General features: G+C 42.3%; 1 protein-coding gene across 1 annotated transcript in view; it reads left to right on the top strand.

The window, feature by feature from the left end:
• The window catches only part of usp43a (ubiquitin specific peptidase 43a), a 108,601-nt gene that overhangs the window by 7,765 nt on the left and 81,649 nt on the right, over positions 1-19,187 (top strand). Inside the window, exon 2 of the mRNA XM_086157150.1 lies at positions 6,558-6,689. Within this exon, the coding sequence (XP_086013276.1) occupies positions 6,558-6,689 (132 nt within the window). The remainder of the gene's footprint in view (positions 1-6,557; positions 6,690-19,187) is intronic.

Here is a 19,187-nt window from a genome sequence, read left to right as displayed (position 1 = left end):
CGTTTGAAGTAGTCAAAGGAAGGAAGTGGGTGACAGAGTCGCAGCAGAGCCCTGGTTTGTTTGTCTTTCACCGTCTCTGCTCTGCTTCCAGAACCACTCTCGCAGTGAGGAAGAGTTATACGCCGTTAACGTTTGTACACATACGGACACAGTGGTAGGGATGTATGTTTCCTGGACTCCGAGCTACTCCCTCACCGCTGGTTTGCCGGTGAATTTCGCATTTTTATTGGACGACTATTTTTGGAATGATTGGTGACACAGATGTTATTCATGAGGTGGAAATTCATATTCTTATCTTCAACAAGTATACAAGATATGGAGGAAGGGGTCGGAAAGGGGTGCAGTAAAAGAGTACCGGCCAGAATGAAAGGAAAGACGCAGAAGAAAAAGGTGAGACCTGTGATGGTTGTTGAGCAAAAGACAGGAGGCAGAGCTGGAGGTAGCAGAGGGGAAGATGTTGAGGTTCTCCTTGAGAGTGAGGAGCACGGATACAATGACTCTATCAGAAGCCCATGTTACATGTTCTAGAGATAAAGTCAGACTGAAATGGGTTGGACATGTACAGTGGGAGGGTAGTGAAGATCTGGGTAGAAGATTGCTGAGGTTGGAACTGCCAGGCAGGAAGCCTAGAGGAGGACCGGAGAGGAGATTAATGGACTTTGAAAGAGGGCATGAAGTTTGTTGGTGTGGGAGAAGATGATGCAGGTGATGGGCTGGTGGACCCTTGAAGGGAGCAGCCCAAAGGGATACAAATACTTTCTGTCTTTTAGGGTTACAAGCTAATCAAGGAGAATGAAGATCTGGGTACAAGGATGCTAAGGTGGGAGGCCTAGAGGAAGACCACATAGGAGACTAATGGATGGTTGTGAAAGAGGGCTTGAAATTGTATGGGAAATTTGAAGATCCACATGATTGGCAGTGACAACCCCTGAGGGGAGCAGCCCAAAGGGATATGAATACTTTTTGTCTTCAAGGGTAGTGAAGATCTGGGTACAAGGATGCTAAGGTGTGAACTAGCAGGTGTGAGAGAGGAGATTTATAGATGGAGTGAAATAAGACGTGAAGATAGTTGGTGTGATGGAGGCAGATGATTGGCTGTGGTAACCCTTGCAGGGAAATGCCCAAACATAGTAGAAGATCAAGCATACAAGACACACACTTTCGTGGATATTTCTCTTTGTTGAACTGATCGTGGAAGTAGTAATACTTGAACATCCCACGAGCTAGTGTATTCAGCAGTGCTGCGCTGCGACTTGAAAGAAACATGTATTCCCTTGACCCTGTGAGTCTCACTTCTATTTTGCTGTGACAAAGTTAATAAACGCAGAGATGACATGTGTGTGTGTGTGTGTGTGTGTAGTTGTGTGAGGATCAGCTCTCACAGATACCAAGCTATTATACTTTTATGGATTTGTGCATCTGGCGATGGCCTCATCACAGAAGGCAGTACTGCAGTGGCTTTTCTACTTTGTTTTAGAGAGCGGCTCCTCATGGACTGTATTTCAGCAGCATACAAGTTCAGCGGTGACGGCTGGAGACACTGTTCACGGCGTATTCCCAACTTCAGCTATGAATTCTTAAAGTATCAATTCTTGTCTTTCTCTCCAGAGGTGATTTTTTTTTCCCTTCACTTCTTATTCTTTTTTATTTGATCGCCCTCAGATTTGGCCCCAGGAACGTCGGCGGACACTCTGTTGTGGCTCGGTCTTGACTCCCGGGAACCTTTCATTCAGAGAGCCCCCCCCCCCTCAGAAATCGGTGTCTGTAGTCCGACGTGTAAAGGTCTCGGATGAAACGGGAAGAAACAGCTGTAATTTGTTTGGATTTGAAAGGACTGACGGAGGAGGTTGCAGCGAAGGCTCAACGATGCATAACGGAAAGTTTGCCGGTTTCCGCGCGGGAGCCCGGAAGGGCGATAATTGAAGGAGACGCAGAAGAAAGAGAATGACAAGACTGTGGATGTGTGAGATGAAACACGTAGATGAAGCCCAGTGGAAGGAGAGAGAGAGAGAGAGAGAGAGAGAGAGAGCAGCAAGTGGAGGTTGTTAGTGATGACTGACCTGTGTCGTGTCCTTTAGGAAAGCAGAGGTGAGTTGGCAATACCAGGCTGCTGAAAAATGAAACTGCAAAAGGGAGCCAGGTTTGACAGATTATATCCAGCCCCCATTCCAGGAACCCCAGCGGGGGTATCGGAAGCTCTGTTTATGTGTGTGCGAGCGGAGGATATTTCATCCGTGGTGCTATTTTTCTGGCCTGAGTGTTAGGAGCTGCTGATGTTTTTTCAGGGGGCGCAGGTAGAAAAAAAAACGCCATTTGCTTGATGTGTTTGGATGAGCCGTCACTCTTCATCTCTGGACAAAAGTGAGGATGTGACAGAAGATGCACTTTCAAAGTTAAATGTTTTCTTTTAATCATTTGTTCATTCTTATCATATTCAGAAAGAAAATCAACTGAAATACTTTTTATCTAATATATCACCTACATATATACTTAATGCCCAGATTGGGACATATGCCTGAAGAAAGGCAATTTGATGTTTTAGTGCATTGTTTGAAATAATGCAAACAAGTATAGATTCAATATCAGGTTGTACTGAGAAAGAGTGAGAGAAAGGAGAGTTTGTAGTTGTAGTTAGGAATCACATCATTGTCTTTCCTGACTGATTCCTTCCACCTCGCTGCATCTTCTCCCTGACTAGGTCTCAATGGCATGTCCACACATCTTGCGTCTCTTGTCGCATCTGCCCCAGCATGATCGCTGTGGCTCGCCGGGTCACGCCGTTCACACGGAATGCCCCGTCTCCTTCCCCTTTGTTTCTGCTGAGGCTTTTTTCAAATGAGCAGAACAGTTCTAACAACTCAGTTCCAGGAACTCCCCTCCTCCAGGGAAACGCTTTTAGCTTTGCATTAGCACAGGCGGTTAGGGACCACGGTAGGGACCACTGATGTGCACCTTAAGTGCCACACTCAAAAACAAACCACAGCGAAGGAAAAGAAGACGACACGTACGACATGGAGAGCAAAGTTGCAGCAGCCTCCATTGTTTCCATGGCGGGAATAATGGACTATCAGATGAGTCGAAGTATTTATATTTTCCTTTGCACTGCTTATCGTGTGAAGAACCCTGCTGTTAGCTAACTTTGGACTAAAATTGACAAAAATGTCACTGTGTACCTTCTGTGGCATAGCAGACCAGGAGGACTTGGACCTCTTTGTTGCCTCAAATTGCAAGAAAACGGCTGAGTAGTGACCACCAGTTTTCAACATGGCAGTCTGTAGTCCATATGAAGCATTTAGTAAATCCCAAAACTTATGAGTTCCATCAATCATTAAGTAGCTTCATCATATAAGTTCCTGTGGAACTGTAAAGAGGGTTAGGGTTGGGGAAAATTCCTACAGTGCTAAAGGGGCTATGGGGTCCAAATGTTAGGAGCCACTTGATTTTCAAAATTTAAATAAAGATGCAAATTTAAATGAAGGAGTCCTGCACAAAAAAGCACTAAAAAGATAAAAAGAATGATTTCATTGTTTGTTTGTGCTGTGAGCCGCAAGAGGCTCGGGATGGTGACAAATGGTGGTACTCTTGATACTCTTGTGTCTGGGAATGTCCAAAACAACTAACATGGGTGCCAAAACATGGAACACAAAAAGTCCACGACACCCAGGCAGCAAAGACAAGGGTTCTGTGATGTTCTTCTGAGGAGGTATGAGTGGGTATTGCTAAATCTACAAGAGAATGTCCACAGAAGATGATGAAGATGTATCCAAAGAGACATGGATCTCCATTTGTGACACAAGTGCACCTTAAACAACAAGAAGAGTCACTAGGGGAATCCAACGCAGCACCACATGGTGCAAGGTTTGGACATCCCAGAATTGCATCCTCAATCACTGCCCTCTCAAAACATCAGCGGCACCACACTCCTCTTGTGCTGCGTTTCTTCCTCCCTCCTCTTTCCCGCATTCCAGCATCCTCTTGTCAGCGAGCGCTTCTCCATTGTGATGATGCTGATTTGCTCCCGGCCCCTTTCAGGAAGAAGAAGAAGAAGAAGAAGGAGGGGGGGGCGTTTCTCCTGTGTTTATATTTAGCTACAAGGATACTGCTGGCATGATGTGATCATTATTACTCAGGAGTGAACTGTGACTCTTAAATGTCGATCCGATGAAACTCCTCCAACAGCCGGATAAAAGGAAACTATCGTTTTTCTTCCTCTCCCGTCGTATTGTTGGTTGTTCCTTTAGAAAACGACAACCCTGAAAAAGACCTTCAGATGCTAATGATGCCTCACGCCGAAGGCAGGCAGCAAGGCGATATGGATGTCGCCAGAACAAAGACCGACTTATTTGCCTAACAAAATTAAAACCATCCCTTACCGACGCTGGCATGATTACAGACGTGTCATGCAGTGTCTCTCACATTCACTAAAAGAAAAAAACATTGGCAATGAACATCAGCTACAGACGCTTCGTGGAGTGTTGGCTTTAGAAAGAAAATGTGCTCGGCGACCACAGGGTGTGAAACCGCTTTTCTTAGAGCCGAATGCTAGCTTTCACTTTCCTTTCACCCGAAGCTGACACATCTTTCACCCTTCTGTGTTAATATGGATTTTATTTCTTCTGCTGAATTATCACAATTCACAAAAGTGTTGATTTCATCGATTCGAAATCGGTGGTAAGGGCTTCCTTGTTTGATTCCGACAGGGGGAGTTTCTGTGTGGGGTTTACTTGTTCTCCCCTTATTTGCATGGGTTTTCTCCCAGAATCTAATAACATACAATAGGCCATTAGGAGACTCTAAATTACTAAGGCAGGTGAATGAGGGAGTGAATGGTTGGATGTCTCTATATGTCACCCTGGGTTTTACTGATGACCTCTTGTCCAATGACAGCTTCCCTACGACCCTCTTGCATAATAAGCTGCATAGATAATGAATAAATCTGTGGTAAGTCATAGCAGTGCTTGGTGACTGAATAGGTAAAATAGGCCAGGCCAGGCAGGAAGAAAAAGACATGTAGGTCAATTTGATGTGTAAAGAAAACCTAATTTGCCAATAAAGAACAAAGTTTGATTTACCTTCAAATGGAGCCTGTATTTTGTGTCGTCGCCATCGCAATGGATGAATTCTCCTACCAGGACTCAGTGCGCTCTTGCCGCTCTGTCGCTCCTGCTCATTCAACATACCCGCTACCACTCACCTGAACCTGATCACCGGCAAACCGAGATAGAGACACTAGCCAGTTGCCAGGTGGTTATTTTGGGGTGCAAGACTTTCTAATGGTTCTTCTGCCTGATTACCTGGTTCTGAGCCCGGCCTGTCCGCTCCGCTTGTCAGTTCACTTTTGAACTGACAAGCGGATGGACATTTTGCCCATCTGGTAACAAACTTCTTGCCCGTTTTGAAAACCCCTGTTGCTAATTCTTCTCTTGTAGCCTCTTAATTCTTCTTCGCTTGTAGCCTCTTAATAAAAGACACTGCCAAACAATTATGTGGTTCGCTGTGCTGCAACTGGGTCCTTAAATCATATCCGACCCAAGGGGAGAGTGAGTGACTACGTCTTAGCCCCAAAGGAAGATTTCATCACAATTGTAGTGACATGCAAAGTTTACTGATTTCAGTTTACCACAAGTCAGGAATGGAAGAATCAAAGGTGCAATGCGACTTAAACTGAATTCATAAAAGAGCAACCCGACCAGGGCTGCTGTTTTTATGTAAATATTAGTTTGCGGGAGTGTCTTGACCAGGTAATCATAACAAACTATTTTAATCATGACATGTGGCTTGCATTAAGTGCCAAAGCTTTTGCATGAACTCCCATGATCTAGGCTACCGTATAAGACAAGAAATGTATTTTTAGTCGGGAAAATCCCATTAGTTGTGTTGTTCCCCTGCTATTCTAGATTGTCCAAACAAACTCCAATGGAGGTACAAGTGATTGACAATATCATCATGCGAGCTCTCAATCGGTGCCTTGTTGTAATAATGCGCATAAAAAGATATTTTCTCCAGAGGCCAGACTTTGGTTAAAACAAGGTTTAACAGCCAAGATACTTTTTTTAGAAGATCAAATGGGCCTTCCTTCAGTGAAGGAGATGCTGAAGTCTGCTTCGAAAGGGACTTGCCAATCCGGCTGGCAATGAGCCCCGGGCTGGAAATTATCACCTGCCAAATGTGGGCGATGTGTTGTTGTGGAGGTTGAATGAAATCATCTCGCCAGACGCTTGAGGTAGCCTGTCAGTGACGCGGTCTATCACGTCTTCCTGCGTGCTTCTGGTCCATGCCAACCTTCTCAGTTCCCACCGTGCGGCCGCAGGAGAGAAACGTATGGCTTTGAATAATGTGATCTCCCCATCGACAAATCGTATCTGTCAGATGAGTTCATATGATCTGCAATTCTCTCCCTATCTGTCCTCTCAGAACTCCGAGCTGAAGGATCTTTAATTTACGAACATTGAGCTTTGATATTCCATGTGATCGTAACCCGCGTAATCGGGTTACTAGGCGGCTTTTGAAATCGCGCAAACTGACACGTAAACCGGGATGTCTTTTTCTCTCCGCAGAGCATCGTGGCGAAGTATGGTTCTCAGTTTCGGGGGAACTCTCAGCATGACGCCTTGGAGTTCCTCCTCTGGCTCTTGGACCGAGTTCACGAAGATGCCAATAATCTGAACAACACCAAAGTTACCATCAAGGTGAGTCCACAGGCTGACAGTCTTTTTGACATCTGTCGGTTTGAAGTGTGGTTATTGTGCGTTGCTGATTTGTTTCAAGTATATCAAATCAATTTTGGAGCACTCAACAGTTTTATGAGCTGAAATTGTATAAATATACAATGCTTCTACTGCTACTACTCATATTGATACTTGATGAAAAAGAAAGAAAGCCAATTAATTTAATGGTTCCACAAAGACACCTGTATCTCTTTAGGAACAAGATGTACTTCCCCCAACGTGCACTGGCCAAAACCACAGTTTTTTTTTAATTTTTTATTTTAATATCAATTGGTTTGAGAAAAAATACTAGATATGACTCAATTTTCCTGGAGTGCCTTTGTGAGCACACCACAGTTACGGAGTCTTGTATCCTTTGATTAGTTTGACAGCACATTAGCTTTCATTCTGGCAGTAGAATCCACTTAACAGACAGAGGTCACTTGTTTTGTCATGTAAAGGGATGTTTTTTGGTTTTAATTGGGATACCAAAACCTGTTACATTGGCAAAAATAATATCTACCTTGCTATATATGACGCATTTTGTAATTACCTTCAACATATTTACTAAGGCTAAACAGCCGTCACAGGGGTACAGCAGTTAGCGCTTCCACCAAATAGCAAGGTTTGTGAGTGGGGTTTTTCGTGGGGTTTTTGTGGGTTTTCTCAGGTTTCCACCCACTGTCCCAAATTGTACAGTACAGTGCACTGCCCAGCCGTGCAAATAAGAGAGTGAATGGTTGTATGCCTCTATATGCGGCCCTGCAATCGACTGGGTGAACCTGCCTCTCTGACAGCTGGACTGGGCTCCAATCTTTCTGCAACCCCGAGTGCAGGATAAGCGGTATAGATAATAAATGAATACATTTAAGTACCATTAAGGTATGAAATATCCATATCACGATAAAGGTTTTGCGGCTGAAAAAAGGTTCACAGCGGCAGCGTGACGGGGTAGATTACTTGGTCTCTGTGCTTGGAGCTGAATAAGTCACAAAGCATATGTGACATATGTGTTAAAGGAGATGGACCGAGCGATAAAGCAGCACATTCAGTCTCCCCACGAATATTAGAAAGACTGCATTTTGAAGGCATTCTCACTTTGTCCTCATTTTTTTCCAGTGGTTTCAGCTCTCAGGCCCCTTCACATGATTGTACCTCTCAAGGCTTCATTTGTATGATGAGCTTTAAAATTTAGATCTCCCTGGTGCAGTCTATGGCTACTTTTGGATGAAACCCCGCAGAGCCATATTGTCTGATTCCAATGATGTACTTTGAGATGAAGGGCTCAGAACAAAAGATATTTTTTTCCAAATAGCACTCACCCCAAAGGTCCAACAATGCAGAAGCAAGTCGACCTGAGCCTGGGATGAGGTGGCGCCAGAGTGCCCCGAGTGCTACTGGATTTCATGCTTTTGCAGTTTAGTTGAATCTTTCTTCTTATATAACAAAACTTTTGCAGAGTTAGTTTCACTGGTGGCTACACCCGCGCTCTCCTTGTGTTTGTCCCCTGTCTCCGATGGCAGAGGTTCACCTTGTAACCATGAAGTTTGGAAAAGAGCCAGTTCTCCCCATGATGCAGTGAGAGGGAATGAAGGGCAGACACATCATGACTTGTGTGATGACATTTTATCACCTTGCCAGAGAAAATTGTCTTCGGTGGATACATTAATTTGAGAGAAGCCGGTCTGAAAATTGCCCAACGTCGCTCTTTCAATGCGGCCACCAAAGAGGGGCTGGAGTCTCTCCCAGGTGAAGGTCTGTTTCAGGGTTGCCGTTTTCAAAAGGAGCTACCAACAATACGGCAGGAGAGGAAGGAACCGGTGGTTTCCTTTTATCTCGCCATTTGGGGAGTTTCACCGGATCGACATGACGGTCAATTACAGGACGGCATATAGAGGCATACAACCATTCACTCGTCTGGGCAATTTAGGTTCTCTAATGAACCTTTGTGACTTCGGCTATGGACGGAAACAGGAGAACCCGAGGAAACTCACACAGACTCTGGGAAAAGATGTGAACTTCGCACAGAGAGACTCTCTGCCAAAAAAGCTAACCCTAACCGTGTCACCTAGTTACTTTTCCATGTGCTGAGTAATAATATTAACCATTTCTGGCAGTCGGTATGAACGTTGCTGTTTGGTATTCTTGCTCTGACTCCACTCTGCTCTTCACTGTATCACCATCCCCAGGTGAGGACTTCTAAGTCAGTCTCTACTCTTGTGATCCGAATGATCAATGTACTTCCACCAAGCACCAAAGTGTCCCTCTTTGACCGAGGTTAGCGGTGGATGCAGCCTACATTGCCATTTAACCATCTTAGCTCTAAAAGTGGCTCTGAGGCTTCCAGTAAATCACGATACTGACATATGAGGCAAAGAACAAAACCATAAAACTATAATTTCATTTTAAGTCAAACAGCAGGTCATGCATTTGATGCTCATATTAGGATAGCACTTCAGCCTCTAATTTCAAGAGTCCAGTAAGGCTCCTTGTACATTCAGTTCCTGCATCAGTTTACAAAATCTTTTCACCAAAACGCTAATAACATTCGCATTGACTTAAAGCGCTTTGTCTCACCCTACTTAGTTATTGTTTTTACATCAATCAAACTTTTGCACCCAGCTTGTAAATTTATGGCATTTTCAACCAGATTAGCGTGATCTCCTCCAGAGACATCAAATCAGATTTCAGGAAGAATTACAGAATTGTAGCCAGGATGGATTTCAGTGTGTTATCTACCGTAATAGTCACTGTATAAGATGTTGCAGTGTTTTGGTTGTAGAATGGTTTAACCCTTGCCGTACCAATGGATGTATTTGATAATGTTTAATACACATATGCGTTCCATTTTCCCTTATGGGGGCAAAACGGAGCAATAGTGGACTGATAGAGGTTATGGGCCAGTCTGTGTTTTCTCACAGAAAGCACATTTGTTTGCAGCCCATCTGTCTTTTAGGCTGATCGCTGCTTTTACGGGGTTCTGACAGATGATTATTCTCCACCTTGAAGTTGTTCCTCGTCATTGTGCGAGATCCTAGTAGCGATCCTAGTTCTCCTACTTCTGAGTCTAGACAGTGTACAGTTTGACTAATACCCAAGTTTCAGCTGGCCATTTCTTCTTGCAGAACCTTTCTCCTTGGCAATGTTAAGGGAGCGGGGGAGGAGGGAGGGGAGGTGGCGGGACTCCCGCAGCTCACTCACAAAAGATGCATTGATATTAGCAAAAGGTTCCCCAAAAACTGATGAAATAAATTTGCAATGCAAAAAAGAAAAGAAGACTTTGAGCAGAATGTGCCCTTCACTGCCATCATCAAATGATTTTAAAGGAAGGACTGTCTCCTTTTTTTTTTTGTTGTGATCTGACATCCTTAGACAGGCAAACAGTGAAGGCTTTACCCTACATTTCAAATCATGCATGCTGCGACAGGCTCCCGTCTCCCTGGAGAACACAGAGTAATGAATTGACGAGTGAGGATGGATTCATCTAATTGATCTAATCAGCAGAACCGAGTGGACAGCTAGTGTTTATGGTTGACTGACAAGTACTTTGCTGTAAATTGCAATTTGATTTTATTTCCAGTGAAATTTGGAATTATTTTAAGTGGTAGATTTCAGGGACTGGCCGCTGCAATCGTTTGCCGGTCCTAAGGCCTCACCAAAGAGCCATTACATAACACACAAAGGCACCTCAGTAATGTTAATCCCTCTACAATCGGGACCTCGCTAAACTTGCTTCCTTTCCCTTTTGCTCCAGTGGCTTCACAAAGCCGACATTCTTCGGTGGCTAGGAGGAAGACGAAGGGATAGCTGGAGTCATGGCTTTTTGCGCGGCGTTGTTGCGGGGGAAAAAAAAAAAATAGAAACATCAGTGCGATTGGTTGGTTGCACAGAAGATTTGTTCGGCACATTCTGCCAAGATCAGATTAGTTTCACGCTGGAAAACGTCTTTGTCTTCGATCAAATGGTAGAAAAGAAGTGGTATAGCCGCCCCCCTCGACAGAGGGAGGCTTTATCTTAGCTCGATGTGTGTGTTGTGTGGGCAGCAGAACTGAGGCTTTAAAAGAACCTGCAGATTAAATCATATTAGGATCATATGGGCTTTACAGTCCAAAGGGCTCAACAATACTTGGATCCAAAACAACAACTTTAAATGAAATATATTGATTCCTCGCAAATGGCTTAAAGCAGAAGATGGCATATGGAGCCAAGTGGCATTCGGCATCTGTTGCCCCCGATTTGTTTACTAGATGCATTTGGCATCTAGTAAACAAACAAACAAAAAAAAAACAAGTCAATGCTTATGCCAGCATGTGAATCACAGAGTTTTCAATATTTTAATATGACAGTACACGTCAAATGTTCTGGAGATAAAGTCAGGTTGAGATGGTTTGGACACGTACATAGGAGGGGTAGTGAAGATCTTGGTCGAAAGGCGCTGAGGTCGGAACCGCCGGGCAGGAGGTCTAGAAGAAGACCGGAGAGGAGATTTATGGATTTATGGAGTGAATCAGGACAAAGAGTTAGTTGGTGTGAGAGAAGAGGATGCAGAGGAGAAGGTGAGGCAGATGATTGGCTGTGGCGACCCCCCGAAAGGAAATGACTGTCCACGGGATTTTGGATGTGTATGTGTGTGTTCAGTCGTGGAAAATAACCAGTGATCTGGTTTTAGTCAAAATGTCAACATGGGGAATGTAAATACAATTAGGAGGTACAGATCTGTATCGATTGACTGACATAGATTGGATTTTCATTCATTAATTCATTCATTTTCATTCATTAATTCTTGATATCACTTTTCCTGCACTCTTATGGGGCTGCCAGCTGTCATTGTTTACCCTGGACCAGTCACATATAGAGACATACAACCATTCACCCTCTCATTCACATGCTTGAGCAGTGTAGGGTAGGATTAACGAAATGATCAACAAGTGGTGCTCAACATTTCACATCTCTTCTGATGAGATTCAGTCGCAATACTTGAACATGTGCGCTGGAGCCGTCTTTTGTTTCCCCCCCATCCTTGCAATCTGCCGTCGCCAGCAAGCACATCTTATATTGGATAGTTTCCTCTTTCAAATCTTGCGTATTCATTTGTCTTATTTGTATTACATAGTTATTTGAATAGTATGTATTTTTAGGAGGGTATAAATAAATAAAAACATTTGCTTGTTGAGTTGCAACAGTTTTTTTACGTGTTGTGAAGAAAACAAATCCGATCTTCGTTTGTAAAGACCAATGAATACAAAATGGCGAGTGGCTTTGGTCGGAGCGGAGTATCTCATGCTGCTCCTCCCTTCATCAGCATCGGGGGGATGAACAACAACAACAGAAGCATGTTTGTGCAGCCGCTGACAAAAGACGATATCTGACACGAGTTCACTCAGATCTGGGTTTTCCTTGAATTCAGAAGCGGCCAACAGCAGATGACTTTTCTTCTCTGGTTGTAGTAAAAAGTGAAACTTGTCCAGCTTTAGCTGGAGTGATAAATATATTCAGTGACCCTCTGATCTGTAGTAGAACATCCATGTTGGATTAAAGTTCTGCTGGGTTTCGCAACTTTTTTTGATTTTTTTTTTTTGTTTTGGCTCTCGAACATTTGATTCACGTGAATATTTTGTCTTGGCCTACTTTTGTAGTTATGTGCTTATCCTGCTATTTCCATTTCACACACCATGTGAAATGCAAATTCATTGTGTGGATGCATGTGTGCATGAGTGCTTTATTTGTCTTTTTCAAATTTATTTGTTTTTACCAATGCAAAATTCTTTTTGTTTATGGTATGTAGTTTGCATTTATATTCAATCAAAGAACCGGATTGCAACTTGTTTCACTGACGATAGACCCCTCCCGTCGTTTTAAAAGCTATTACATTATGATATAGTCACAAAAGGCACCGAATCCCACTATTTGACATGCTGGACGATGTCGCTGTGTACTCGAACACCATGAAAATGCACGTGTCTGTGCTCAGAAGTACAGCCACCACGCTGCCCACAGGGACGCCGCCGCCATTAGATATACGCTCTGTATGCAGCGCGGCATCGAGGCCGCACTCCTTGTTGTCACACGTCGTCTGATGCTCCGCCGAGCAGCTCGATGGAAATGTTAGCTTTCTGAAGACGCGCGGAGTTTTCAGCTCGGTGGCGATGCTCCCGCCTCAATGACCGGATCAAAAAAAAAAAAGACTAAAGAGACGATGATTTCAAGAGGGATATTTTAAAATTCAAAACCTTCGCTTTCATGGAATGAATGATTCAGTGCGCTGTTGGCATCAAAAACATCATCACATCACATCCTGTTAGCTATGTGCTTAACAAGTTTCAAGATATTTTTTTAAGAGATAGATAGTTAGCAGGACCACTGAAATAAATTGTCTAGCCCAGCAGATCTTGCACGTTGGAAGAAATAACTGTGTGTAGACCCACTGTCTTATATTTATCCGTCAACATTGTACATGTCAGTCACTGACTGTAATATTGTATTTAAAGTAGGGATGTCAGTGGATGAAGCTTGATTTTTTTTTTTTTTTTTTTTTAAATATTTAATATTCAGCACCGATACCAAAGGTTAGTGTTTCTGAAAATGTCTATCCTGCTAAAAAAACACCAACTTCATTCATTAGTTCATTCATCTACACCACTTATCTACACCACTGCAGGCGGGAGGGGGAGTTGGAGAACTGTTCACTGTTTGTAGAGCTTCATCACAGAAACATGCAATCATCCATTCACACAATTAATTCTTCATGTCAGCTGCCATTTGAGAACTGAGGGAAGGAGCTGGGAGGGAGAAGGGAGCCACATATATATATATATATATATATATATATATATACAGGACTGTCTCGGAAAATTTGAATATTGTGATAAAGTTCTTTATCATCTGTAATGCAATTACAAAAACAAAAATGTCATACATTCTGGATTCATTACAAATCAACTGAAATATTGCAAGCTTTTTATTATTTTAATATTACTGATTATGGCTTAGATCTTAAGAAAACTCAAAAATCCTATCTCAAAAATATTAGAATATCATGAAAAGTAATTTTTCTTTTTTTAGTTGCATTACAGAAGATAAAGAACTGTATCACAATATTCAAATTTTCTGAGACAGTACTGTATGTATGTATATATTTCTTGGCCCATTCTTGATGTTTCAACATATTTTTGTCGTGTTCGGAGGTGGTTGGGTTTCAGCCTTTCTTACCTTGGCCACGTCTCTGAGAACTGAACACCTCGTACTTCTTGACACTTCAGGTGGGTTGCAGTTGTGGAATATGGCAGCACTGGAGGATAATGGCTTCCTGGTAGCTTCATGTTTGAGTCTTCTTAAATCTTTCGCTGTTAATTTGTGTCTCCTCGACATGTTTCCTGGTACCCTGTTGACTATTTACTACAAAACGTTTGATGGTTCTGTAATCACACCCAAATATCTTAGATGTTTCAAGAGTGCTGCATCCCTTTGAATGCCTTTTTACAGTTTTTGTCTTTTTAGAGTCACTTGAGTCTCTTTTTTGGTGAATTTTTCCTGAAGAGAAGAATCTGCCTGATAATTATGCACACCTTGATATAGGGTATTGATCTCCTTAGGCCACACTTGTCACACAAATACGCATCACCTAATATGCATTAAATCCAATAAGCATTCAAGTTTATACAGCTTGGAGTTGGACATTATGGATAAAAAGATGGCATGCTCAAAATAATAATTTGCCTAATAATTGTGCACACAGTGTACGTATGTATATCTATGTATGTATGTATGCATATATATACACAGTGCAGTGAATAGAGCTAGAATTAGTCATTATTGATGATAATATCAATGATTATTAGTTATTAATCAAAGTCATTGCAATATTATAAACTCAGTAATGACATGAACCTTCATCTGGTAATTAATAATTAAACAGTAGAATACAGTCTCAAGAAAAGGTAGTTATCTAAAAATGTCGCTGTCATACAGTTTTGTCACAATATGCACACACAAAATACCAGGAATCTCCCTTTCATAATATAATAGTTTATTTTACAATATAAAATGTGTGTGTGTTTGTGTTAAATGACAGCAAAATGTCTGTGGTTGTAGTCCAAAGACTGACACCCGGTGTGACCATGTGATCATGGCCAGACGGCACAAAGGAACATATGGGCATGTGGGCATATGAGTGTGGAGGTGCGTTTTTGTTTGTAAAAGAAAGGACGCAGAATGAGAATTAGAGAAGCAGCAATAATGCTATGTCAGAAAGTTAAAACAATAGCTATGGCATGGGAATACATTGATCACCCAAGGCATGATTGGAAAACAGTAATTACAACACCCACATGATACTGATCAATGGCTCATGCTAAGAGAGAAGTGTAGTGAAGGCCAGAGGGAGCTGTATTGCATTTTTGTAGACCTAGAAAAAGCATATGACAGGGTGCCAAAAGAGAAAATTTGGTATTGTATGAGAAAGTCTGTAGTGGTAGAGAAGTACGTTAGACTGGTGCAGGACATGTATGCTCGCTGTGAGACAGTGGTTCCACCCGGGTGGAACGGTGAGGCTACAGGGAGTAGAGATCAAGAAGTTGGAGGATTTCCGGTATTTGGGGTCAACAGTCCAGAGCAGTTGAGTGTGGAAAAGAGGTGAAGAGACGGGTTCAAACAGGTTGGAATGGGTGGAGAAAAGTGTCAGGGGTACTTTGAGGTAGAAGAGGAACAAAAGGGTTGGAGGAAAAGGCTGATTTGCTGCAGTGACCACTGATGAAAAAAGCTGAAAGGAGAAGAAGAAGATACAGCCACCTCTTGTGCACTAGAGAGTTGCTGTAAGAGAATAGTTTCAGTTCAAAACGCATGTTTATATACTGGTTTGTGGCATCACAGAGGGTAACTTTCTGGTCCAATTGGTGAGGGTGCTGGAGCAAGCCCCCTGTTGAAGGCGGCCTCTCATCAATCACCTCTGGAATGTGTACCAGAGTTAAGGGGAAGGTGGGGATGAGTTTATTGCAGCATGCTGGGTGGGGGTGAAGCCTTAGAGCAAAGGATTTGATCCCCTGTGTGATCAACATGTGGTGGTTGAGCAACAGAAATAAGTTTCCTGTTAAAAGACTGTACTTGTCGCACAATTTTATGTTTATATATTCCTATATAAATTCATATATATGGTGTGTTTAACCAAATTCACACAGGAACCAGTTTGTGAATGGCGTGGGGGAATATATCGTCACGCGGCGCTAAGGGAGGAAGACAGCTTTGCTTACTTTCACCTGCTGTACAGCATTTGGAATGTGATACATTCGCTTTCTTTTGTTTGTGTTGTTTTTTAGAAACTTTCTGCCTATATGCGACTTCTAACTTACGTCAAAAATGTGTTTTATCACGCAGTAGGAACGGAATTCCGACATAAGTCGAGAACTCCCTGTGTGTGTGTGTGTGTGTGTGTGTGTGTGTGTGTGTGTGTGTGTATGTATATATATATAAATATACACACATCTTTATATATATGTGTATATATATATGTATATACATATATAAAGATGTGTGTGTATTTATATTTATGCAAATGCATGTGTGTGTGTGGTGTGTGTGTGTCTGTATATGTATGCAAATATGTGTGTGTGTGTGTATATATGCAAACGTGTGTGTGTGTGTGTATATATGCAAACGTGTGTGTGTGTGTGTGGGTGTGTGTGTTTGTGTGTGTGTGTGTGTGTGTGTGTGTGTGTGTGTGTGTGTGTGTGTATAGCAGATATGTATAGCAAATATGTATCTATGAACTGCTTATATTAGGCACCAAGCGAGAAACTTACATTGCTTAAATTGAAATTAAGTTAAAAATTCAATCCCAGATCTTAAAAAGTTGATATTAGTATAAATTAGTTAATGGCACAATTGTTGACAAACAATATTCTCATCATTAACCCTCATGATGTGTTTTTCTTTTTTCTTTTGATGCATATCTCAATTTTATTTTTATTACTGACTTAGAGTTAAACTCTGAATTTGTTTACAGGTTAATTTCCTGTGGGTATCCATGGTGCCCATGGCGTTTTACAACACGCCACGCGTGTTATTCAGTGAAAGCAGAAGTATACCTTCCAACGTCTGATAAAAGGGTGACTGTGGCTCTAGAGAGGGTTGTGCAGGTTACGCCAAATATCATCTACCCTCTCTCCGAGCCAGCAGTTGCAAAAGAAATACATTTCTGGTTTTATGCAGTATTTTTGTGACAGAAACAGGCTGGTGGATTTTTTTCTTGTTTTTTTAAAGTGATATGTTTTTTTTTTTTTGTTTTTTTTTCTGGCTGTGGCTTCTCTAAAACAGCGGAGCATGTGTCCAGTTAGTGCATTGTCTCATTGGTTTCTGTTGACACAGTAATAAAACTTATTGCACATAGAGGTTCCTGCCACATGACCACACATATCACACAAACACAGACACACACACACACACACACACACACACACAACCATATATATATATATATATATATATATATATATATATATATATATATGTATACGTATAGACATAGTGGTCGGCTAATCCCTGTGTGCTCTCCTGGCCCTATAATAGGATTTATGGAGGAGGAGGAGGAAGAAGGTTTTCACTAAAACCTAAGGTATCTTAAATCTCTCTCAACACACTGCTGTCTGAATTTAATCCTCAATCCACGCTGTTCTGTAAAATTGTCGATTTGAAAACCGCTTTCCCGACATAATAGCCGCTTTTGGACAGAAGAGTTCTAAGAACCATTCATTCCTGCTTGAATTTGGTTCCAGGAACTACTCTCTTCCGGGGGGGAAACATTTTCGTTTTGCATTCTCACGGGCAGTAAAAGGATCATGATAGCGGCAGGTTTGACGCTCCCCGACGTGCACATTAAGCGCCACACTCAGAACGAAATCACAGTGAAGAAGAAGAGGAAGACATGGAGACCAAAGTTCATTCAAGTTCTGCGTGGCAGGAATAATAACCATCGATACTTAGATGGGTTGAAGTGTTTTTTATTTTCTCCGTGTGAAAAACCCCACTGTTAGCTGACACCGGTCTTGGCCATGAGTACGTCCGTTATTGTTGATGACAATGTCTGAAGGTTCTTTTTTTTGGATTTCGTACTGAACAGTTAGAAGAATACAGTTCTGAGAATTTTCCAACCCGCATATCGATCTAGGAAGCTCTTTTGTGCCCACGGCCATCAGACTGGACAACAGCAGTCCTGAGGTTCACTCTCTACCTCACCCATTCACATGCCATGCCCTAACTCTGCTGTCTTTCTGCACACATCCTGCCTGTTTTTCTTTATTTATTTTATTCTTGTCATTGCTATTGTCACGCTATATTGTTGTTTAGTTCTGGTTGTGTATTTTTTACCCCTACTGTTCCTTTCTGTTGTACATTATTATCCATGATGTTGTTGTTGTTGCTGTCTATTCATTCGTGGATTACTTGCTATCTTCTGTCGTCTGTCTCTCGATTTATATTCATATTTATTTATTTAGTTGTACATAATTGTTACGCTGCTGTGAAAAAGAAATTTCTCCTTTGGGGGATCAATAAAGTTTATCTTATCTTATCTTAACCTTCTCCAGGGGAACCTTTAAGTTTTGTGTCCGTACTCAAAGATAAACCATGACACAGACAACTTTGAGAGCTAAGTTGCCACAGCGTTCAGTAATACCATACTTTTTTGGCCAAAATGTTGATATTCTGCTGCGAGTCCTTGAAACCTCTCTGTTGCATCGTATGCCAGAGGAGCTTGTCGCTCCACTCCTCGCTGGTCGTAACAAAACAACCAACAAGGGTCCACAATAGTTTTTTAAAACGATGCTCCGCTGTTTGCTGGAAACATCTTTTAATGGGTGTTGCTTATGAGTCCCGCCAATTGCCTACGTCATATAAGTTCCTATGAACTGTAAGCAGACCTTGTCTTGGAAGAGGAGCTAAGATGGTTCTAGGAGCTGAGATCCTAGTTCCTGTACTATCTGAATGCCGAAAACACAGCCTACTTCTTGAAAATGTTCTCAGAACTGCAGCAAGTTCCTAGAGAGCTAAAGGTGCTAATGTCTTGATCCATCAGCATACGAGGAAAGATTTGGTCGTCACTAAGGATCCAATCCACTCAGCGGCTCCTGTCTCTTGGGTTTCTGGTATTGTGTGTTTTAGACGGGATACAAAGTGCAGGAAGCTCCAAAGCCCCTCCGTCTGATGTGACTCCTTTGTACCGGCGCCGCGTCGTCGGCTCAGTACGCAACACGGAGAAATTCCGAGTATTCTCTCCGACGCGCGCCTCGGCGGAAAGTCAACGCAGTGAAATGTATGTCACCGGAAAAGGAATCGAGAGCAAGGCAGGTCGAAAACAATCGGTGCGTTCTTTTTTGAAGTGGCGTAATCAAGAGTTGATATTCAGAGGGGTGAAGCTGTCTCACGCAGCGACAAGGAGGAGGAGAAACTTCCAATCTGAGGTGTTCTAAATATACTTTGTGTGTGTGTGTG

Source organism: Fistularia commersonii, chromosome 12, assembly GCF_037954325.1.
Source record: "Fistularia commersonii isolate RoL2024-O1a breed Wild chromosome 12, RoL_Fcom_v1.0, whole genome shotgun sequence".
Classification (NCBI taxonomy): Eukaryota; Metazoa; Chordata; class Actinopteri; order Syngnathiformes; family Fistulariidae; genus Fistularia; species Fistularia commersonii.
The sequence above is the reverse complement of the archived record's forward strand: the minus strand, read 5'-3'. Positions and strand labels throughout refer to the sequence as shown.